The sequence below is a fragment of the Gymnoscopelus braueri genome, assembly GCF_963280865.1.
Source record: "Gymnoscopelus braueri genome assembly, chromosome: 7".
Taxonomy (NCBI): domain Eukaryota; kingdom Metazoa; phylum Chordata; class Actinopteri; order Myctophiformes; family Myctophidae; genus Gymnoscopelus; species Gymnoscopelus braueri.
The window spans coordinates 45,403,517-45,428,292 of record NC_137608.1 but is presented as its reverse complement, the minus strand read 5'-3'; the positions used below and the strand labels follow the sequence as shown (position 1 = coordinate 45,428,292).

Sequence of the window (24,776 nt, the reverse complement as noted above, 5' to 3'; positions counted from 1 at the left end):
TTCGCGGACTGTGGCCGCTGGATTAGACCCTGGGCGAGGGTGTTTTAGGACTGTAGCCATGGTTCACATGACGCTCGTCTGTCACAAGCATCATGGAACCGAAAGTTCCTTTTTTTTTTTTTTTTTTTACATTTACAATTCTCACATGTACAAAAGGTTCAGATTTCAAATATAAAGTGCTTATCCACGAGTCACGGATGTTACAAGTTGATCCGACCAGCGATAAGTACCCGTATCTCCCGTATTGTTCAATAAAAAGCATTTTAATCCGATCGCCAGCCATTTTCTTCGAATTTTCTCCGATGCTTTCAACTATGCGACACTAATGGTTGGGAGGTGTATTGCACTGTGATTCATTACAAAAAAATAATAGAAAATGGCTGGAGATTGGATTAAATTATGCTTTTTATTGAACAATACGGGAAATACGGGTACTTATACGGGTACTTATCACGGGTCTGATAAACTTTCAACATCCTTTTTTTCCCCAGTCATTTTCGTCCAAAATAGGTAAATAAACGGGTTTTCACACGGTATAACGGACAAACGGACAGGTTCTCTTCTATAATCTATGGTCTGGGTGACGATCAGTCATCGCCGTCGTGTATCACATCGTAATTTTGGCCGATCAAAACAATCTGGGACGACGTCACATCCGTTTTCATGTTTTTCCCTGTCTAATCTATCAAGAAGGTTGAGAGAGACCCAACGACCTGATCACACTGTCATGTGCTGCTCTCTAGTGGCGGATTTGTGCTGGGTCTTTAAATTATGTGTCCTTAAATTATTTTCATGAGAAAAATTCAAAAAATAAAAAAACACGAAAATTGCTGGCACTGGGGGAGTACTTTATGAAAATACTCTGGCAGTCAAAGAGTTGTTAATAATGACATTTTTTAAAATTATATTAAAATTATATTATTATAATAAAAGTATACAGCGGTACATCATTATTATCAGACCTAAATTAAACTGTCTTATTTATTATGCCCACAATGAGGTTTTGTAGCAATTACTAGCAATTGTGGAAATATTAGGCCTTAGTGCCCATGATCACTTGATCACTTGGTGAAAAAAAGGGTTACAAAATCATGGGATAAAAAAAGAAATATTAGGCACAGCAGGAGAGAGCTATCAAAAGCACTGCCTTCTATCGGTCATCAATGTTAAAAATAACTTTGTCAGTGCTAGTTATTTGTTGATTGCTTATTCACATTGTACATGTGTGACTGACTAGATAACCTCTGTAATTTCCTCCTTTTCAAAGTCGTGTGCACGACTTTAAAAAAAAACACACTTTGAAAAAAAAAAAAGGTTTTCTCCTAAATAAAAAAAAACATCTCTCTTCACAAAATGTCATTCTCTAAAAAGATTATTCTATACACCCTTTAATAATAAAGCAACTATAAAAAAAAATGTTAACCCCACCAAAAAAATCCTCCCCTTTAATTTTTTTTTGTTTTTATAGCCTCCTCCTTTTTTTCTGCCAACATATGATTTTTTCCCCCATACCACAAAACATAAACCGGCAGCTTTTAAAAATAAAGTGACCCTTTAAAATGTTTTACCTACCCTTAAAACAATCTGCCTAGTAATGTCCCTTCAGGGGCTCCGTAAGATCCCATAGGCTGGTGGGACGCTCGCGCTATGATTTGCTAGTTGGTTGTCAAGCAACCGTAACAAAATACATGCATATTTTGTAAAGATGGTTCCATCTTTATATGAAAAGATTCCAATAGTAGGATAAATAATTAGAAAACCAATTAACCAATTATTATGAAGAGGACATGTGGTATAATCATTTATTATTTAGTTATTTCTTTCCTTTTTTATTTTCTTTAAATTAGGCCTATTTATGTGTTAATTAATAGTGTATGTTCTTCTTGTCTTCCCTTATCACCACCAATCCACCATGTGTCAATGTTTTTATTTATTTATTGTACTATGCTTCTATTACATTTTATTACTATGAATGTTTATTTTATAACAAAAATAAAGTCGATGATAATAAACGGCGTAGATTTGTTGGGTTGATTAATGCCCCGTCATAGATTAGTAGATCCACAAATGTACAGGGGAAGAAAAAGGCCAAACTGAACTGACCACCCCCCCAGGCTATGGGACAGGGGCGTTGCGTTTTTTTAACGTTAACATTTCCCATATTCTTTCTAACAAGGATCAGATTGACAGTCCAGGAGAACCAATAGACACGGAGACCGCCAGCGGCTTGGCCAATCACAAGTTCACAAATCCATGACTTCTCTCTCCGTGTGCTCGACACAGTAGAGAGCAGCATTGCCATGTCCGCTTATTATAAGCAACTTTGGGCTTGTTTTTCTGTAAAGTTGCTTGTCAATATTGGTAGTAGTTGTGACGCGCTTCTTTCTAAAGTGCAGTTGCTTAGTTATTTGGGATTCTTTCCTATTGCTGTTTAAACCAGTGGTTCTCAAACATTTTCTTGTCAAGGACCCTCAAATTAATTTGTATTTGTCCACAGATCCCCACATCTGAAAATGTTTTTGTGCCATACAATATTTGCGTTAAAGTGTTTCAAAAAATATTCAAAATTTGTAAAAAAAATAATTTCTTCAAGATTCTTTTGAAAATAGCTGGGACCCCTTACCAGAATTATTTTTTAAATAGCAGATCTACAAGCTCACAACGCGTTGCATCACGACGCGTTTGAGCTTGTAGATCGGCTATTTATTTTCAAATAGCCAATGCATATCGGTTAATAAAGTATTCAATGATGTGGCTTCTTTTGGACTTGTTTTCCTAGACCTGCTTTCGTACTTCCTTCTCTCACACAACCTGGAAACACTGTCACCGACTCAGACAGGGCAGCACCTACACAACACTGTGTCTCTCTGTGTGGTTTTATGTACTTTTTCTTCTTACAAAACCTTCCATACAAGACAACAACACAACGGACTGGTTCGGAAAGAAGCTCTAAGCTTTTTAATCGATACGTATAGTTTTTGCGTGCTTTAAAAAGGACAAAATGTCATGTTTTTGTGCCGACCTAAGGGCGGTTATCGTTTTAACTTACTTCCTGCTCTGACTCACTAAGGCCCAAGACAAGAGGGCTCTCCCAAAAAAAACAAGACAAGAGGGCTCTCCCCAAAAAACTGTATAACCCATGTAAAGTAGGCCTATCCGGTTTCATGACCTGGATTCCGTTTCTGGTTTTTGATTTTTTTCCCCAGTCATTTTCGTCCAAAATAGGTAAATAAACGGGTTTTCACACGGTATAACGGACAAACGGACAGGTTCTCTTCTATAATCTATGGTCTGGGTGACGATCAGTCATCGCCGTCGTGTATCACATCGTAATTTTGGCCGATCAAAACAATCTGGGACGACGTCACATCCGTTTTCATGTTTTTCCCTGTCTAATCTATCAAGAAGGTTGAGAGAGACCCAACGACCTGATCACACTGTCATGTGCTGCTCTCTAGTGGCGGATTTGTGCTGGGTCTTTAAATTATGTGTCCTTAAATTATTTTCATGAGAAAAATTCAAAAAATAAAAAAACACGAAAATTGCTGGCACTGGGGGAGTACTTTATGAAAATACTCTGGCAGTCAAAGAGTTGTTAATAATGACATTTTTTAAAATTATATTAAAATTACATTATTAAAATTATATTAAAAATATATTAAATTAAATTATATAAATGTAAAATTTTAAGGAATTTGGAGAATGGTCTTAAGTAATGTAAAAGTATACAGCGGTACATCATTATTATCAGACCTAAATTAAACTGTCTTATTTATTATGCCCACAATGAGGTTTTGTAGCAATTACTAGCAATTGTGGAAATATTAGGCCTTAGTGCCCATGATCACTTGATCACTTGGTGAAAAAAAGGGTTACAAAATCATGGGATAAAAAAAGAAATATTAGGCACAGCAGGAGAGAGCTATCAAAAGCACTGCCTTCTATCGGTCATCAATGTTAAAAATAACTTTGTCAGTGCTAGTTATTTGTTGATTGCTTATTCACATTGTACATGTGTGACTGACTAGATAACCTCTGTAATGTCTACTGTCAGTCTGAGAGTTATTTGTCATTGTTTTGACTGCAGAAGCCGTTCAGAAGACATTTAGAGACAATGGAGGACCTGGTCGGCGCTGCCATCTCTGACCACTTCAAGCGGGCGCCTGGTAGAAGTGGTGGAGGGGGTTACAAGAAGAAGAGAGCAACGCCTTGAAGCAAATCCAATGTTATTATTTGGTCAAAACATTTTGTTAAGACTTGTCTTTTATTGTTAACCCATTAAGACAGGGAACGCATCTGTGTCACTCAAGATTTCTTTGGCTATTCAACAAATAGCAGATATACAAGCTCATAGCGCGGAACTCGGTGCCGTGCTAAGAGCTTGTAGATCTGCTATTTTTGGAAGGAAAAAAATGGAAATGTGTCTGGGGGTCCCTGGAACTAAATATTTTGAGATATGGGGGGGGGGGGGGGGGGAGACAAATGCATATCATTTTGGGTGGTCCTTGACATGAACAAAGTTTGAGAACCACTGATATTATATATATTATATATTAATATTATTATATTAAATTTTTTTTTACTGTTAGGATTTAGACATTAGTAGAATACCCCAGAAGCAAAGATTTGAGTTAAAAATGTTAATTAAAAAAAAACATGCATTCAAAGATTTGCACACATTTTCAAGATTTTTCAAACAAAAATATAGCAGATCGACAAGCTCGTAGCGCGGCACATTACATTTGTCTACTATGAGCTTGTAGATCTGCTATTTTTGAATAGCACAAGTATAAGATGTGTTAAAATCCAGTGTTGGAAAGTAACTAAAGTGATAATTAACTTAAAGTAATTGTTTTACTTTCTTTGAAATTTTCAGCAATCATACAGAATGATTAATTTTGTTTTACTTGCATTTGCTCCTACATTCTGTCAGAAACCCACGATGATATGTGTTGCTATGGGAGCCGTTTTATTTTTGTATTTTATTAGAATACATTTTGTTTACAAATAATGCTTTCAGTTTTGATGGCCAGTCAGTCATATAGAAATGTTATTTTTTTCTATATTTTTTGATTGCATTGAAATGCACTGGCATATGTAGCCTTATTGGCCTAGCACTGTTTGGAGCTTTAATAAACAACATAAGTTGTTCAAAGATTGTGTCTCATGATGAGTCATTATCAGTTTGGGCCCAGGTGTTTGAATTTGAATATTTTATTAGGCAAAAAATACATTAAATACATTTAAATTACTTTGTCTAAAAGGTCCTTCCAAAAAGTCATTGTTTCCATTGAGGCCCTTAGTATTCAATTCATAGTCAAATGGTTTTCATTTAGTCTGTAAGTTATGAATTCATACACAGTAAAAGTCTTAGTGTTAATTTAATTCAAATGGACCCATCATGTCATGTGTACAGAACACTTTTCAAAGTTAAATCAACAATGAGGATTTTACAATGTAGGCTGCAGAAAAGAGGAAAAAACAACTGCTAATGTTGAAAATGCAAAGTCAGACTTTTGGGGAGAAAGGATGCAATTACTGGGGTCGAGGAAAAAAAAAGTAATAAGTAACTGGTTACTTTTGGCAGGGAGTAATGTTTAAAGTAAAGTTTTTTAAACAAGTAATAGTAGTAAGTAATATATGACTGTGTTACGTCCCAGTTGGTGGTCTAGGATTAAGGGACTATAACATATACCCAAATTACATAACTTGAGACGGACAGAGATTGAGGTGAACTGAAAGGTTGTTTATTAACAAACTAAAAGGTTAACAAAAATGAAATAAGCCAAGTAACAATACAGGGAAGGTCTGATGGTGCCAAAGGAAAGAAAGCAATAAAACTCACTATCTAAATAATGTCAAATCTTACCTATTCAAAGAGACAAAGATATTACTTCCTACTCTAACAACAAACAAATTACAATGGGTGGCACTCACCTCTACACTAGTGTGAATAACAGAAGGTTACCTACGTGCAGAAATGTACAGGGTACCCCAGAACTAAACTACCCTTCCCTGAAATGTTGGCATGTTACAAAACTGAACTGGTTACGAGGAGAACAAACAATTGACTGGCAGCATGGCAGGAGGAAAAAGTCAAGATGGCTGCCACACAGGTGATTTATATAGGGTGATTGGCTGGAGGTGATTGGTGGACCGAATGAGTGGATGACCAACCAGTGGTGAGAGGCGGAGTTGAATGCTGAAGGATGGGACCTGGGAATGAATGATAGACAAGAGGGCAAAGGCAGGGGGAAGAAAACAGCAAACACAGACACAAGTGTATGCCTGATGGCAGTACACGTAACAGACTGGTTTTGAGTAACTTTTCCAACACTTAAAATCTAACATGACGGGTTGTAATGGCTTAAAGCAATTAAGAGGTGCAGTAATTAAAAAACGATTGTACAAGGTTTGATATTTTTTTTTGTTTAAATATTTAATTATCCGTTTTGATATTGGCATTATTCTTCCAATTCTTCTTCTTCTTCTTCTTCTGCCACTTTTCGCAGTTCTGGCTGAACCGTGCATACGCTTTTTACGAAACTCGGCCATATGATAGATGGTCATGAAAAACTATCAAGAAATAAATCTCACAATCTTTCGTCAAAAGGTGGCGCTATAGCATTCAATTGAAAATGCCAACTTTGAACAGGTACAACTCATGCCCTGTTTGACCTACAGCCATGAAACTTCAATACACATATGCGTCTCCTCATGCTGAACAACTGACTTTTGACCTCTGACCTTTAGATCTCCCACCATTTTGAATTATATGAAAAACAGTTAAAACCTATGGACTCCTGGGATTTTTATCTGCACGAAACGTTTTACACATGAACTTTGGACCTATGCCAACAAAACGTAGGGAGCGGATTTGTTTTAAGTGAAAAAAATATTGCAGTTTTATGACAATTATTTATCTGCCCCTAATACATACATGCAGACTCACATTTGTTTGAAAATTTGCAGTAATGTAGAGGGTCATTCCAAATATCACTGAAACCAATCTTACTCCAATTGGTCAAACGGAGGCGCTATAGCAATTTTTAGAAAATGCTAACTTTAAACAGGCAAAAGTCATGCCTCGTTTGGCCGACAGCTATTAAACCTGCTTACACATGTGCCTTGACTCATGAGGAACACATGTATCACTTTGACCAGTAAGCTCCGCCCTAAGATTGTCCACAATTTTGAGCACTTTGAAAAACACTTAAACCCAGGATATTTCAGCTATTCGCGTGAAACTGTATCATCTGTGTGAGTGTAATCTCCTTTTCACAGGGTTTGTCTGTTGGTCCAATGGCTTCTCCCTTAAGTGAGTGCTTCGCAACCGCAAGGTTGCTGGTTGAAGCCTCACTTGATGCAGACTCATTTAAGTTGAATTGCAAAAAACATGACTGTATCAATGAATACATGTGCAAACGGTAAAGATAACATGAAATGCTTATTTTCTCCGCCAGGCCGAAAGTAATGGCGAGAGAGTATGTTTTGCCCCCTGTCCGTCCGTCCGTCCGTCCGTCCGTCCGTGTGTGTGTGTGTGTGTGTGTGTGTGTCCGTCCGTCCTGTCTGTGTGTTAGCATCTAATCTCCGGCACCGTTGGCCCGGTCGCTGCGAAACTGTGCACACCCACTCCCTGGATGCCAATTCAGAACCTCTGCCCCACATTTTTCACATGGGCCTGTTATAGCGCCACCAGGAGGCCGATATGTGCAAAACACTTTTTTTCCCATTACTCCTACAGCTTTTATCCAAACGTCATGCAAATCGGTACACAGTATCTCTATAGTCATGTGATCAACCCGGATCTGTTCAATTTCCCATATTCCATCCTGATTGGCTAAGGTTGGCTTCCAAAGTTTGCAGGATTGGTCAGTTTTAAACAAACTGCCTCAAATCATGAACGCAGCTTGCCATTTCCATAAAATTGCACACGCACATTCCCACCAAGCCGAGGAAGAAATGCCACTTAAAACTTTTCAAATCAGCCTCATGGTGGCGCTATAACAGGCCGATTTGCATTTTTAACTATAACTGCACCGATCTGCGTGAAACTTTGCACGCACACTCCCTAGAGGCCAAGGAAAAACATCTGCACTGCATTTTTCACATCTGCTTTTTACTGCGCCACCAGGAGGCCGACTTATGTCAAATACATTTTTGGATATTAATCCTTCAGATTTTATCCAAACATCACGCAAATCGGTCCACAGTATCTCTATAGTCATGTGATCAAGACGCATCTGTCCAATATTTCATATTCCATCCTGATTGGCTAAGGTTGGCTTCCAAAGTTTGCAGGATAGGTCCGTTTTGAACAAAATGTCTCAAATCATGAACGCGGCGTGCGATTTCCGTCCAAATTTCCACGCACATTCCCACTAGGCCGCAGAAGAAATGCCACCCTTTTCACATTGCCCTGTTATAGCGCCACCAGGAGGCCACAATAACCTACCTGACCTGGCGGAGACCTGTGCTCCGAGGAGCACTTTTTCTAGTTTGAGAGTATGTTTTTTCAATGTATGACGTACTTCATTGTGAAAATAGCCGATCTACAATCTCACAACTTTTCAGATAGCAACGTTTTGTGAGCTTGTAGATCGGCTGCTTTCACTGGTTTCGGTTTCGGGGAGACATACAATTTCTCTATTGGTAAATGGTTTGTGAACGAGTGATCTTAGTGTTAGTGAAACAGGGGCTTGGTTTGTGACAGAAGGCAAAAGTTTATGATCTTCAACAGACAACTTTAGCCTGGATGAAGCTATAGCACTACAGGTAGTGTCTCAGCCTGTGAGTCCGAAGGTTGAGAGTTTGATTCCTGTCAATGGCAATAGGTCGAGCTGTCTGTTTCTCTCACTCTGTCTGTCTATCTGTCTCTCTCTATCGCTCTGTCTGTAGGTGGGTCATTCCACACAGGCATGCAAACAGCCCCGAGGTGAAAAAGGTGACAACATGTTGTTTTCTTTCGGGTCAGGTGTCACACAATTGCCCTATTTGGGTTCAAAAAGGAGACTGTAGCTGAAAAGTGACACTTTTGCCTGTCTGAAAACATGACTGCATCAAATAATGCATGTGCAATTTTTTAAAGATAACATGAAATGCTTATTTGAGAGTATGTTTTTACAATGTGTGACATACTTCATCGTGAAAATAGCCGATCTACAATCAAACAACAGCTTGTAGATCGGCTACTTACACTAGTTTGTTCTGAGGAGACAAAAACAATCTTTATTTCTAAATGGTTTGTGAACCAGTTATCTAGAGTAGTTCGGGACACAGAGGCTTGGTTCATAATGGACGAAAATAATTATACATGTCAACAGACACTGTCAGGGAGGCCATATCTAGCTCAATGAGAAGAGAGGCAGCCTGTGAGTCCGTGGGTCGCTGGTATGATCCCTGTCCCTGACAATGTATTGAGGTGATCATGATTTGGCATTCTTGGGTATACACATAGTGTTTCTTGAGGATAGGCTTAGGCGTTGTTTTACTGAGGTTAGGGTTAGTGAGGGTTTAAAATGCTCATTTGTTAATTGCATGGTCTTCTTTCTCTCAAGTTCAGTCTTCTATGTTTCTATGGCTTATTGTGCATATTACTTATCATTGCTTCTTTCTTTGTTCTTTCTGCATTCACTGGTCCCGTATTATCGCTGCTTGCAGCTATATTTGTGATTGAAATTACAGTTGAAGGATAGTTATGTTCATAGTAGATCAATGATTAAGACAAATGTTTTTATCCAGTGGTACAATAAAGAGTAGCATGACATTAGTGTTACACTGCAACCTATTTAAAAGATCCAGAAGATAACAAACATCATGTAAATAAAATATCAGAACATCATGGGACTACATTAACACATTTATCAAGGTAAGCATAACCGGTTAAATTTGGTCCATTTAGTGGTTTTTGTAGAGAACTTGGACCTGCATTAAACTTGAGGCATTTAAATGCATTAATAGGTTTCTTGTGAATAATTTGATAGATCTTAAAGGTATATAATGCCTACAAGTTTAGATGTTATTTAAACATCTGGATTTCATTTTATAGTATTTTAAGTATATTTTAAGTATATTAATATCCTTATAATTAAATAGGCGTTTACATGACGTCTGAACAACGTCTATAGTCTATATCTGGGTTTAACCCACTGAGCATTTTTCAGGTTATTAGACGTCTAAAGAACGTCTAGGCTAAAACTGGTTCATGACAGGTCTAAAAATGAGTTTTTTCAACGTCTCTAGGCTAAGCTTAGACATGGTTTCAACGTCATTTGAAAGGCTATATGTTTATATCTAGCCGTTCAAATGACTGTGAATAGCCGGGATTTTTTTATTTTTTCTTCATCAGTGATGACTCTCTTCCTACCAATCCGCGCCGCCGCTCCATCCTGGCCGTACCTTACGGTAGTCCTTGATGACTCCAGAGAACCTGATTATTTTGATCTGTGGCTTTTTGGCGTGGAAGTCATGCCACTGATACTCTGGAGACAGAATCTTGGTGGGTTTGTGGAGCCAAAGGTAGACGTTGAAATGACTCTCTTCCTGCCACAATGCCTCGATGGCCCGCTGGGCGTCCAGCTCAAAGTTGTCGCTGCAAGTCGACAGCATGTGACGGACGGACTCCGGCTCCCCTCCGTACGCGCCCGCGGGGTAGTAAAAGTCGCCCTCGTCGGCGGACATGAACGCTTTAGACTCCGGCCTGCGTTCGTAGATGAACTGGCTGCGGCGCTCTTGGTCGAAGTAATTATGGTGCAACACGGCGACCAGCTTACCTAGAGCTTCAGTTCCCCAGCGGTCATGGAACTTTGAATCAACGTCAAAACAGTAGATGTAGTCGGCGCCATCGCGCAGATCCGTTTCGATAAAATTGGCAATGATTTTGAACCTGCCGGCTGTGATGAGCTGCCAGTGTTTTGAGTTTGCCGCCGGCCTGACAAACAACTCCCGTCCTGCAGCCATCTTAACGGAGGGGACTTGCTCTGGCCTATCCGTAAAGACGTAATAATGGACTCTAAATCCCACGAAGAAGTGGCTCTCTGCGGTTTCCAGGAAATCCTTGAGGAATTGGATGTATTCGCCAACGGCAAAAACGGTGACGGCTACGGTGATGTTGCAGGGTTTGTAGATGGCGTCCAACAGCGCGGGTTGGAATGTGGATTGCCATACTATGGGAGCTAACCAGGGCGTCATCGCGACAACGTCGGTGCGTCCAGTCAGGGCGCTGGGTTTGTCGTAGCGAAGATTTGTCGTAGCGAATTCCGGTGCAATCGCTCCTCTCGGACACGGCCGGGCCAACGGGACTGTCGGAGCCGGAGGCGGGTACTCATTCTTCCAATTCGAAGACAGGTGGATTAGGATAACCGTGGCGGCCAATATTCCCGTGACCATTAGACAAAAGGCCCCTCTTTTGTCTGGTGGCTGGAACCAGCTAGTTCGAGCCATGACCATCCTGGATCTCTAGTCAAAGCTTGTGCTTGGCTGGATGCTTGTGACAGCTCACTGATGCCCTGCCATGAAATTAATAAACCCGGTTTCTGCACATACCTAGGGATGAATGCACTGCAGCACTTATCTTCTAAATATACAGTGGTGTCAAGCCTCTGGCGTTTTTACATATTGTTCATCATACAAAGCGTGTTCCGCCCTCAGATTCATTTCATGGAGGCCCTAGACGGGGACGTAACAATATAATATCCATTCCAATTGTTAAACGAGGTGAGGTTAAACGAGGTGAGGTTAAACTGTAAACACACTTCTTATTCTCTTCATTACACGTGAGAGTTGGCTATTTACTTTATAAATGTTTAATCGTGTGAGGGACGCACTTGCACTGATCTACGATGGCTGCGGTTACATGGATATCATGTATTCATTCAGAATGAACTCATTCCGAATAGAGATTCATAATCTGTTCCACTCACCTGTTTACATGGAACCTGAATAAAAGTATTCCTCGTTTATGACCCAAAGCATTCATTCGGAATATAACTTTTGACATGTGGTTCCCGCCTACGCCCGGGCATGGACCAGGGGCCGCCCGGCTCCACTACCCGGGGTGGAGCTTCCCCTGGTGCATGGGAGGATGCAATAGCCCCCTTGTGCCTCCGCGGCGGAGGTCTGCTGGTCGTAGGCAGGCCGGGAAGCAATGCACCAACTCCGGCAGCATTGTATGCGGTGCAAGCCTGCGTTCCTTTGTTATCGCCGTTTTAATGCGAAAGTAGCAGATCTACAAGTTCAGACCAGTTTATTTTTTTGTATTGGTACCAGACACAGTAAAACTTAGGCTAGCCTATACAACTTGTCACATTTCTCATGTAGGCTACCTTAATTTTATTTAAACAAAAAAACATTTCATCTGACTGAATAGATTCTTTTGATTATGAGTTCCCGTTTCATGTCAAGGACAGGTAAAGTTTGTTCCTCCATCACAGGCTCAGATCCCGGAGCCTGTGAGTCATGGGCTTAACCATTACAGGCTTATTAAATTACGCTATAGAATAGAATCATTCATTTTATCCCGCAGGGGCGAGTGCTTCTCAGCACGAACCATGCCAGGTACAGTTGTTGACCTGGTACAGTATCTGTCTAAATAACATGCTATCTATCTATCTAGCTATCTATCTATCTATCTATTACATTTAGAGCAAGCAAAAAAAAAAAAAAAAACAGCAACCGGGTGGCAAACGGAACACTCGTCCTAAAACACACTGCCACACTTTTTCGCGGACTGTGGTCCGCCGGATTAAACCCTGGGCGAGGGTGTTTTAGGACTGTAGCCATGGTTCACATGACGCTCGTCTGTCACAAGCATCATGGAACCGAAAGTTCCTGGTTTTTTATTTTTTTTTACACTTACAATTCTCACATGTACATAAACGTTCAGATTTCAAATATAAAGTGCTTATCCACAAGCCACGGATGTTACAAGTTGATCCGACCAGTGATAAGTACCCGTATCTCCAGTATTGTTCAATAAAAAGCATTTTAATCCGATCGCCAGCCATTTTCTTCGAATTTTCTCCGATGCTTTCAACTATGCGACACTAATTGGTTGGGAGGTGTATTGCACTGTGATACATTACAAAAAAATTATAGAAAATGGCTGGAGATCGGATTAAATTATGCTTTTTATTGAACAATACGGGAAATACGGGTACTTATCACGGGTCGGATAAACTTTTAACATCCGTGGCTCGTGGGTTAACACTTTATATTTGAAATCTGAACGTTAATGTACATGTGAGAGTTGAAAATGTAAAGAAAATCAAAAAACTGGATATTTCGGTTCCATGACTGTCATGTTTCAGGGCTCGGATGGACTGGAGATAAGAAGGATCCGCCATCGTTTCCTTTTTGCTTGATATTGTTTGATGGTGAAACAATCATCATGACTGATACACATGAAAGAAGACCCTTCACAGATAATAGAGAATTTTTTAATTTTAAGAATCGGTTCAGAATTGAATGAGTAGGGCTATAGTTAAATGTGAAGCTCTTTGCTATAAATATGCATCCATGCGCTCTGCGTCGCCCTGCTGCGACGTTTCCTTTTATCCACACATCTACACTTCATGGAGTAGGCCTACATTTTTTTGTACTTAATTAACCGAATTAAAGTAATAAAAACCGGAAATGAAACTTGGCAACCCTTATAGTTCATCATGAGGCAAGGCATTGTGAGCAATTGTAGATCGGCTATTTTCAAATGGCCGAAATGTATACAGGGCTGAATTGGGTAATGTATGTTTTGTAATAATAATGAAAAGCCACAAAGTAACTAGTTTTTAATAGTGGAGTAAAAGTACAATATTTGTCTCTGATATGTTGTGGAGTAGAAGTGAAAGTACAGAACTGTAAATACTCTAGTAAAGTAAAAAAAATACCTCAAAATTGTATTTAAGTACAGTACTGAGTAAATGTACTTAGTTACTTTACACCACTGCAAATTACGGACAGATGTTTACCACCGGCCCAGGGTGGAGCTGCGCTTTGGTAAGCTCTCTCTAGATCCCATAGGCTGGTGGGACGCTCGCGCTATGATTTGCTAGTTGGTTGTCAAGCAACCGTAACAAAATACATGCATATATATTTTGTAAAGATGGTTCCATCTTTATATGAAAAGATTCCAATGGTAGGATAAATAATTAGAAAACCGATCAACCAATTATTATGAAGAGGACATGTGGTATAATCATTTATTATTTCTTTCCTTTTTTCTTTTCTTTAATTAGGCCTATTTATGTGTTAATTAATAGTGTATGTTCTTCTTGTCTTCCCTTATCACCACCAATCCACCATGTGTCAACGTTTTACATTTTTTTTATTGTACTATGCTTCTATTACATTTTATTACTATGAATGTTTATTTTATATCAAAAATAAAGTCGATGATAATAAACGGCGTAGATTTGTTGGGTTGATTTATGCCCCGTCATAAATTAGTAGATCCACAAATGTACAGGGGGGAAAAAAGGCCAAACTGAACTGACCACCACCGCCCCCCTGTGTCATTTATCAATGTTTTTGTCTACATAACTAGTTAAAATAATGAATAATGAACTGTGACAAAGGACCCCAATGGAAACGAGCCTTTCTTGTGTTTAAAATCCTCTTAGCAGACCTTGTATTGAACTGTACTTTCCTGTCCTTTGTTTTTGTTGCAAACTGCTAATAAAGTATTCAATCAATCAATCAATCAATCCAAAAAAAACTGACACAAACACAGCTATTCAGGTTCACTGTGGCCATACTATTACAGTAGCATGCGTCCCTCCCTTCAGGGCTGCATTCATCCAGCTGGACACTTGTAATAAATTCCATTAGCAGTGGAAATAAGATGACCACACTGTACTGTCTGTAAGTGGAAATAATAATAAGCAGTGTGTCTGTCTGATTGTACAGGACACAGTACACACACAGTGCTTTTATACAGATATAGAGACCGTAGAGTGTTAAAAAAAAGTGTTTATTTGTACATACATACTGACTAGTACAGACAGTGTTGTGTGTACATATTGTGTAGGTCTGTGTATTAACGGTACAGTGTTTGTCTGTGTACAGAAAGTGATTGTGAGCAGAAAGGGATTTTGATTGATTGATTTCATACTTTATTAGTCAGAAATGTAAAACAGCATGTGGTACAGTAAGACAACTAAGGCTAAAAGGATAACACAAAAAAAGTCCTGGGTACTTCGTTTCCATTGTAGTCCTATGTATTCAATTCATCAACATAGCATAAAACTATATGTACAAAGGAGAAAAAGGGAAAACGGCCGCAGTGAATGACACCTCCTTTCGATGGGAATTTACATTTACCTCTCCTTGTGGTCTCGTGATGTATAATGTTTTTTCAAGCCAATTTTGAAAGAGCCCAGTGATTCACATCCTTTAATGGATAGTGTTTTAATGGATAGTGTCAGGGCATATTCCACATTTTGGTGGCAGAGTCGTAGAATGAGAATTTCCCCACGTTTGTTCTAAATTTGGGTGGTACCAGATACAATACTGGAAGAGTGGGCACCTTAAAACAGTGTGGGCTGGGCACCTTTTAAAGGGATAGTTCACCCCAACAAAATACTTTTTTTCCATCGATTAGTCACCCCATGGAGACTTGAGTTCATGGATTTTTTTTTTGTTTTTGGTGCATTCCTAAACCAATAATTTGATGACCAACAGACCGGTAGGCAGCGGTTCCGGTAGGAGACACGAAGGAGACTCTTTGTATCTCCTACCGGAACCGCTGCAGCTCATCAAATTATTGGTTTAGGAATGCGACAAAAAGTGAAAAATATCCACAAATTCAAGTCTCCATGGGGTGACTAATTGATAGGAAAAAAGTCATATTGGGGGTGAACTATCCCATTTAATGTGAAATTGGCAAATTATATTAAAATTATATTATTAAAATCATATTATTAAAATTATATTATTAAAATTATATTAAATTAAATTATATTAAATGTACAATTTTAAGGAATATGGAGAATGGTCTTAAGTAATGTAAAAGTATACATTGGTACATCATTATTATCAGACCTAAATTAAACGGTCTTATTTATTATGCCCACAATGAGGTTTTGTAGCAATTACTAGCAATTGTGGAAATATTAGGCTGTGTGTGTGTGTGTGTGTGTGTGTGTGTGTGTGTGTGTGTGTGTGTGTGTGTGTGTGTGTGTGTGTGTGTGTGTGTGTGTGTGTGTACATATTGTCCAATGCCCACTTAACTCTAGGCCTAGTACATAGGCCTAGCTGTAAGCTGTTAGCACACTTTTGACTTTCTTTGAAATGTTCTGCAATCATACAGAATGATTGATTTTTTTTAACTTGCATTTGCTCCTACATTCTGTCAGAAACCCACGATGATATGTGTTGCTATGGGAGCCGTTTTATTTTTGTATTTTATTAGAATACATTTTGTTTACAAATAATGCTTTCAGTTTTGATGGCCAGTCAGTCATATAGAAATGTTAAGTTTTTCTATATTTTTTGATTGCATTGAAATGCACTGGGACATGTAGCCTTATTGGCCTAGCACTGTTTGGAGCTTTAATAAACAACAGAAGTTGTTCAAAGATTGTGTCTCATCATGAGTCATTATCAGTTTGGGCCCCAGGTGTTTGAATTGGAATATTTTATTAGGCAAAAAAGACATTAAATACATTTAAATTACTTTGTCTAAAAGGTCCTTCCAAAAAAGTCATTGTTTCCATTGAGGCCCTTAGTATTCAATTCATAGTCAAATGGTTTTCATTTAGTCTGTAAGTTATGAATTCATACACAGTAAAAGTCTTAGTGTTAATTTAATTCAAATGGACCCATCATGTCATGTGTACAGAACACTTTTCAGAGCTAAATCAACAATGAGGATTTTACAGGGGAGAAAGGATGCAATTACTGGGGTCGAGGAAAAAAAGAAGTAAAGTAATAAGTAACTGGTTACTTTTGGCAGGGAGTAATATGTAAAGATATTACTTTTTAAACAAGTAATATGTAGTAAGTAATGACTGGTTTTGAGTAACTTTTCCAACACTTAAAATCTAACATGACGGGTTGTAATGGCTTAAAGCAATTAAGAGGTGCAGTAATTAAAAAACGATTGTACAAGGTTTGATATTTATTTTTGTTTAAATATTTATTACGGGGCAGCATGGCTCCGTTTTGATATTGGCATTATTCTTCCAATTCTTCTTCTTCTTCTGCCACTTTTCGCAGTTCTGGCCGAACCGTGCATACGCTTTTTACGAATGAAAAACTATCAAGAAATAAATCTCACAATCTTTCGTCAAAAGGTGGCGCTATAGCATTCAATTGAAAATGCCAACTTTGAACAGGTACAACTCATGCCCTGTTTGACCTACAGCCATGAAACTTCAATACACATATGCGTCTCCTCATGCTGAACAACTTTCACACTCTGACTTTTGACCTCTGACCTTTAGATCTCCCACCATTTTGACCTATGGACTCCTGGTATTTTTGAGTTATCTGCACGAAACGTTTTACACATGAACTTTGGACCTATGCCGACAGATCGTAGGGAGCGGAAGTGAAAAAAATGAAGCTTTAATGAGCCAATGAATATTGCAGTTTTATGACAATTATTCATCTGCCCCTAACACATACATGCAGACTCACATTTGTTTGAAAATTTGCAGTAATGTAGAGGGTCATTCCAAATATCACTGAAACCAATCTTACTCCAATTGGTCAAACGGGGGCGCTATAGCAATGTTTTTTAAATGCAAACTTTAAACAGGCAAAAGTCATGCCTCGTTTGGCCGACAGCCATTAAACCTGCTTACACATGTGCCTTGACTCTTGAGGAACACATGTATCACTTTGACCAGTAAGTTCCGCCCTTAGATTGTCCACAATTTTGAGCACTTTGAAAAACACTTAAACCCAGGATATTTCAGCTATTCGCGTGAAACTGTATCATTTGTGTGATCTCCTTTTTCACAGGGTTTGTCTGTTGGTCCAATCGCTTCTCCCTTAAGTGAGTGCTTCACAACCGCAAGGTTGCTGGTTCAAGCCTCACTTGATGCAGACTCATTTAAGTTGAATTGCAAAAAACATGACTGTATCAATGAATACATGTGTAAACGGTAAAAATAACATGAAATGCTTATTTGAGAGTATGTTTTTTCAATGTATGACGTACTTCATTGTGAAAATAGCCGATCTACAATCTCACAACTTTTCAGATAGCAACGTTTTGTGAGCTTGTAGATCGGCTGCTTTCACTGGTTTCGGTTTCGGGGAGACATACAATTTCTCTATTGGTAAATGGTTTGTGAACGAGTGATCTTAGTGTTAGTGAAACAGGGACTTGGTTCGTGACAGAAGGCAAAAGTTTATGATCTTCAACAGACAACTTTAGCCTGGATGAAGCTATAGCACTACAGGTAGTGTCTCAGCCTGTGAGTCCGAAGGTTGAGAGTTTGATTCCTGTCAATGGCAATAGGTTGAGCTGTCTGTTTCTCTCATTCTGTCTGTCTATCTGTCTCTCTCTATCGCTCTGTCTGTAGGTGGGTCATTCCACTTCTCAATTGCATCGCACAAAACATGACTGCATCAAATAATGCATGTGCAATTTTTAAAGATAACATGAAATGCTCATTTGAGAGTATGTTTTTACAATGTGTGACATACTTCATTGTGAAAATAGCCGATCTACAATCAAACAACAGCTTGTAGATCGGCTACTTTCACTAGTTCGTTCTGAGGAGACAAAAAAATCTTTATTGCTAAATGGTTTGTGAACCAGTTATCTAGAGTAGTTCGGGACACAGAGGCTTGGTTCATAATGGCCTCAGGGAGGCCATATATCTAGCTCAATGAGAAGAGAGGCAGCCTGTGAGTCCGTGGGTCGCTGGTACGATCCCTGTCCCTGACAATGTATTGAGGTGATCATGATTTGGCATTCTTGGGTTTACACATAGTGTTTCTTGAGGATAGGCTTAGGCGTTGTTTTACTGAGGTTAGGGTTAGTGAGGGTTTAAAATGTTCATTTGTTAATTGCATGGTCTTCTTTCTCTCAAGTTCAGTCTTCTATGTTTCTATGGCTTATTGTGCATATTACTTATCATTGCTTCTTTCTTTGTTCTTTCTGCATTCACTGGCCCCGTATTATCGCTGCTTGCAGCTATATTTGTGATTGAAATTACAGTTGAAGGATAGTTATGTTCATAGTAGATCAAGGATTAAGACACATTTTTTTATCCAGTGGTACAATAAAGAGTAGCATGACATTAGTGTTACACTGCAAACTATTTAAAAGATCCAGAAAGATAACAAACATCATGTAAATAAAATATCAGAACATCATGGGACTACATTATTGTAAGTCGCTTTGGATAAAAGCGTCTGCTAAATGACTGTAATGTAATGTAATGTAATGTAACACATTTATCAAGGTAAGCATAACCGGTTAAATTTGGTCCATTTAGTAGTTATTGTAGAGAACTTGGACCTGCATTAAACTTGAGGCATTTAAATGCATTAATAGGTTTCTTGTGAATAATTTGATAGATCTTAAAGGTATATAATGCCTACAAGTTTAGATGTTATTTAAACATCTGGATTTCATTTTATAGTATTTTAAGTATATTTTAAGTATATTAATATCCTTATAATTAAATAGGCGTTTACATGACGTCTGAACAACGTCTATAGTCTATAACTGGGTTTAACACACTGAGCATTTTTCAGGTTATTAGACGTCTAAAGAATGTCTAGGCTAAAACTGGTTCATGACAGGTCTAAAAATGAGTTTTTTCAACGTCTCTAGGCTAAGCTTAGACGTGGTTTCAACGTCATTTGAAAGGCTATATATTTATATCTAGCCGTTCAAATGGCGTTGAATAGCCGGGGATTTTTTCATCAGTGATGACTCTCTTCCTACCAATCCGCGCCGCCGCTCCATCCTGGCCGTACCTTACGGTAGTCCTTGATGACTCCAGAGAACCTGATTATTTTGATCTGTGGCTTTTTGGCGTGGAAGTCATGCCACTGATACTCTGGAGACAGAATCTTGGTGGGTTTGTGGAGCCAAAGGTAGACGTTCAGATGACTCTCTTCCTGCCACAATGCCTCGATGGCCCGCTGGGCGTCCAGCTCAAAGTTTTCGCTGCAAGTCGACAGCATGTGACGGACGGACTCCGGCTCCCCTCCGTACGCGCCCGCGGGGTAGTAAAAGTCGCCCTCGTCGGCGGACATGAACGCTTTAGACTCCGGCCTGCGTTCGTAGATGAACTGGCTGCGGCGCTCTTGGTCGAAGTATATATGGTGCAACACGGCGACCAGCTTACCTAGAGCTTCAGTTCCCCAGCGGTCATGGAACTTTGAATCAACGTCAAAACAGTAGATGTAGTCGGCGCCATCGCGCAGATCCGTTTCGATAAAATTGGCAATGATTTTGAACCTGCCGGCTGTGATGAGCTGCCAGTGTTTTGAGTTTGCCGCCGGCCTGACAAACAACTCCCGTCCTGCAGCCATCTTAACGGAGGGGACTTGCTCTGGCCTATCCGTAAAGACGTAATAATGGACTCTAAATCCCACGAAGAAGTGGCTCTCTGCGGTTTCCAGGAAATCCTTGAGGAATTGGATGTATTCGCCAACGGCAAAAACGGTGACGGCTACGGTGATGTTGCAGGGTTTGTAGATGGCGTCCAACAGCGCGGGTTCGAATGTGGATTGCCATACTATGGGAGCTAACCAGGGCGTCATCGCGACAACGTCGGTGCGGCCAGTCAGGGCGCTGGGTTTGTCGTAGCGAAGATTTGTCGTAGCGAATTCCGGTGCAATCGCTCCTCTCGGACACGGCCGGGCCAACGGGACTGTCGGAGCCGGAGGCGGGTCCTCATTCTTCCAATTCGAAGACAGGTGGATTAGGATAACCGTGGCGGCCAATATTCCCGTGACTATTAGACAAAAGGCCCCTCTTTTGTCTGGTGGCTGGAACCAGCAAGTTCGAGCCATGACCATCCTGGATCTATAGTCAAAGTTTGAGGGCGAATAGTCTTGAGAAGTCCTATTAGAGATAGTCTAAGAGTGAATTACTTACTAAATTATTAGAGTTGAATAATTCTGCTTTTCCGACGCGGCTCATATTGTGTTCACCATTTATATAGTGTTTGGCTGGATGCTTGTGACAGCTAGCTCACAGATACCCTCCCATCAAATTAATAAACCGGCTTCTGCACATACCTAGGGATCTTCTAACAATACAGTGGTGTATACGTAATGTAATATGTGTGTGTGTTCCGCCCTCAGATTCAGGGACGTGCAGAGATAATTAGAGGGGCAGGGGCTGAAATGTCCAAAAGGGCACATCAGTGTGGCGACTTAGGTCACCGGCAAAATTCTTTTGACATTCCTAGCCAGATATGGAGGAATGTCTAATTTTAAATTAACACCAGGTTTATTGTTACGTGTACTGCCGTTTTCTGTTTTCTTCTCCCTGTTTTTGTCCTCTTGTCTATCATTCATTCCCAGGTCCAGTCCATGCACTCGTCATTCATCATTCAATCAACATTCAACTCCGCCTCTCAACGCCGGTTGGTCCTCCAGTCACCGTTCCACCAATCACTTCTAGCCATGTTTCTCCCTTGCCGTACCTCCTCTGAGTCTCTGAGACAGACCTGTTGCACTCTTGGTTCAAGTTAATCCTTTTAAATTGTGTCATTTAAGCCTTCTGTTGGTACAGGGAAGGGTAGCTTTAGCTCAAATAAAGGTGTGCCACCCATTGTAATTTCTGTTTGTTGTAGGGAGGTTTTTGTTTATCTTTGAGGAGGTTAACTCTTTACTTTATTTAGGTCGTTCTTTTTCCCTGTGTTTGTTAAGTTGGCTTTATCTGGCATTATTTGTCAGCTCTATGCACTTCAATGTAAAACACTGAATTCACTCATCCATCTGTTTCTGTTCAAATCTGTCATTGGGTATTTGTTATTGTCCCTTATCCCCTAGACCACCTATTAGGGACGTAACATTTATACAGTACTTAAATACAATCCAGTAGGATTAATGGTTATCAAAGCGGAATTTTCAATTGCAGTTATTAAGTCAGAGATGCGACATACGGCAGGGATTTCTACTCAGAGGGTATTTCTTTCATTCTTTCATTAACGCAGAACAATACGGAAGATATGGGTTCTCAAGCTGGAACGTACACAAATGTAACATCCGTGGCCTTTAGTTAAGCACTTCATATTTGAAATCTGATTGTTTATGACCTGGACGTTAGCGTTGTAAATATAGCAATCCACCACACCCACCCATGTTGAAGATTGAACCATGACTTCATGTGACGTCAGTCCTCAGAATAGGAAATAAAATATTGCAGTTTTTCTTACTTTATCCACTCAAAATATAACTTTGGCGCTTGCATTACACACCATTTGAAAGTGTAAAATCATGTTATTTTTTACACATAGCCAAGAGATGAGGGTTGTATGAAACACAACTGTAGGACATTTTATTATTATCAACATTATAAAAACAAAAACATTACCCAGCATGCATCACGATTTTTCGGTCAGAATCAGATAAATAATAGCTTTTTGCTCTGTTATCCCCTATAATTTCTTAACTGTGACCTACATTTAACAGAAGTTATATTTTTAAATTGGATTGAGACAACCCCGATTTTATATAATTGTTGTATTACGCGATATTATTTGGTCTAGTTCCTTTGCGCATGCGCAAACAACATAGTCCCGTTTGGACTTTTTAGGGCGTTAGGGAGAAATAACAAGGACTGTCATAATCGGACTTTTAGGGGAATCAGGACTGTCATAATCGGACTTTTTACTGACAGACCTTCAATAAGTGACTAGTTGGGAATGAGAATGTGTTGCTCTGAGAGACACATAAACTCGGCCCCTCCTCCGCGCGCATCCACGCCGCCAGGGGAGACTATTTAAGATTCCAGCAGTGTGTTAGACAGCGAATAGGAAAAGCCTTTTTGTGTCCATGAATACCCGGGCAATCAAGGCATCAATTATTCAAGATGCACACACACACACACACACACACACACACACACACACACACACACACACACACACACACACACACACACACACACACACACACACACACACACACACACACACACAGAGAAACCAGCGAGAGCTGTCCATCGGCGCTTCGTCCCAAGACTCCTAATGCCGTGCAGACAGCAGCGGCGGGGCTGCAAAACGCAACACAGCCATTAGAAACAAAGCAATGAGTCCCCGCTTAGTGAGAGAGAGAGGCCGGGCCGAGAAGCTGTGCATGACTTGCTCTGTGAAAAACAAAATGGAATTGCATAACGTAAACAGTTCATCGCAGTGAATGAGCACGGCACACTATTAGTGCCGGTTGTTTCATGCTATCAAAACATTTAGGCCTACAGGCTATGATTGGGAAATTTGAGGCTGTGTGTACAGACTGCAGGCAACTCCGGTTTGTTTCTCAAACATGATATTTTAGGGCTGGACTGTCCACACTCTTTATTTGCCAGTGATCACCAAGGTTTCCCTACAGCTCAGTGGTTGGTAAAGCTGGGTCCAGGCAGTGGTGTAAAGTAACTAAGTATATTTACTCAAGTACTGTACTTAAGTACAATCTTGATGTATTTGTACTTTACTTGAGTATTTCCAATTCCCAATACTTTCACTTCTACTCCACTACATCTCAGAGGCAAATATTGTACTTTTACTCATTTGAAAACTTTACTACATTACTAGTTACTTTGTAGATTTAGATTATTATTACAAAACATGCATTAACCACTTCAGTACATCATACTTCATACATTTGGGCCATTTGAAAATAGCCGATCTACAAGCTCACAATGCGTCGCGATGCGACGCATTGTGAGCTTGTAGATCGGCTATTTTCAAAATATGTTTTATACATTTGAAAACTTGGACATTCTGCATAATGAGTACTTTTACTTTTGGTATTTTAAGAACATTTCGATGCCAATACTTTTGTACCTTTCACTCAAGTACATTTTGAATTCTGGACTTTTACTTGTAACAGAGTATTTCTACATTGCAGTATTGATACTTTTACTTAAGTAAAACATTTGAGTACCTTTTTCCACCACTGGGTCCAGGGACCCTCAGGGTTCCTTGAGGGGGTTCCAAAAGGACCCTTATGGTGTTTAAGGTTTTGATCTCCCCTGGTACGTGACAGTGACTCTGAGAGAGTGTACAAACGCATAATGTTCTTTTAATAGAGCAATGCATTGATATTAAAAAAAGAAAACGTACTTTGTGATTTTGAATACTTTATAAGCAAGTACTCCTGTACTCTAATTCACCAACAAAAATAACAGGAATAGGAATGCAACAAAAACAAAAAAAATATCCATGAATTCAAGTCTCCATCCATGGGGTGAGAAATCGATAGAAAAAAACGGTCATTTTGGGGGTGAACTATCCCTTTAATGGGCTAACTCGAGTACAAATTTGTCAGAGCAACTCACGTACTGTACTGGGGTTGAGTACTTTGTCCAACACTGGTCCGAACATAAGGCTCGCAGGAACATTGTGTAATGTAATTGGCGTTTCACCTTGTCGTCTCGCGGCTCACACACACACACACACACACACACACACACACACACACACACACACACACACACACACACACACACACACACACACACACACACACACACACACACACACACACACACACACACACACACACACACACACAGCTGTGGAAACTCGAGAGCGTCGTCACAGATAACATCATGTGTCACATTGCTTCCAGGCTGGGTT

The 24,776-nt window shown here is 39.7% G+C and overlaps 2 protein-coding genes across 2 annotated transcripts; both read right to left on the bottom strand.

Moving 5' to 3' along the window:
* Positions 1–9,841: 9,841 nt before the first annotated feature.
* On the bottom strand, positions 9,842–11,465 carry LOC308088666 (globoside alpha-1,3-N-acetylgalactosaminyltransferase 1-like). Its single transcript, XM_080433216.1, has one exon. It carries the CDS (start codon positions 11,446–11,448, stop codon positions 10,363–10,365), a length of 1,086 nt encoding a protein of 361 aa, XP_080289342.1. The 5' UTR covers positions 11,449–11,465; the 3' UTR covers positions 9,842–10,362.
* Positions 11,466–19,510: 8,045 nt separating this feature from the next.
* Positions 19,511–21,087, bottom strand: LOC308088794 (globoside alpha-1,3-N-acetylgalactosaminyltransferase 1-like). Its single transcript, XM_080433376.1, has one exon. It carries the CDS (start codon positions 20,983–20,985, stop codon positions 19,900–19,902), a length of 1,086 nt encoding a protein of 361 aa, XP_080289502.1. The 5' UTR covers positions 20,986–21,087; the 3' UTR covers positions 19,511–19,899.
* Positions 21,088–24,776: the final 3,689 nt, after the last annotated feature.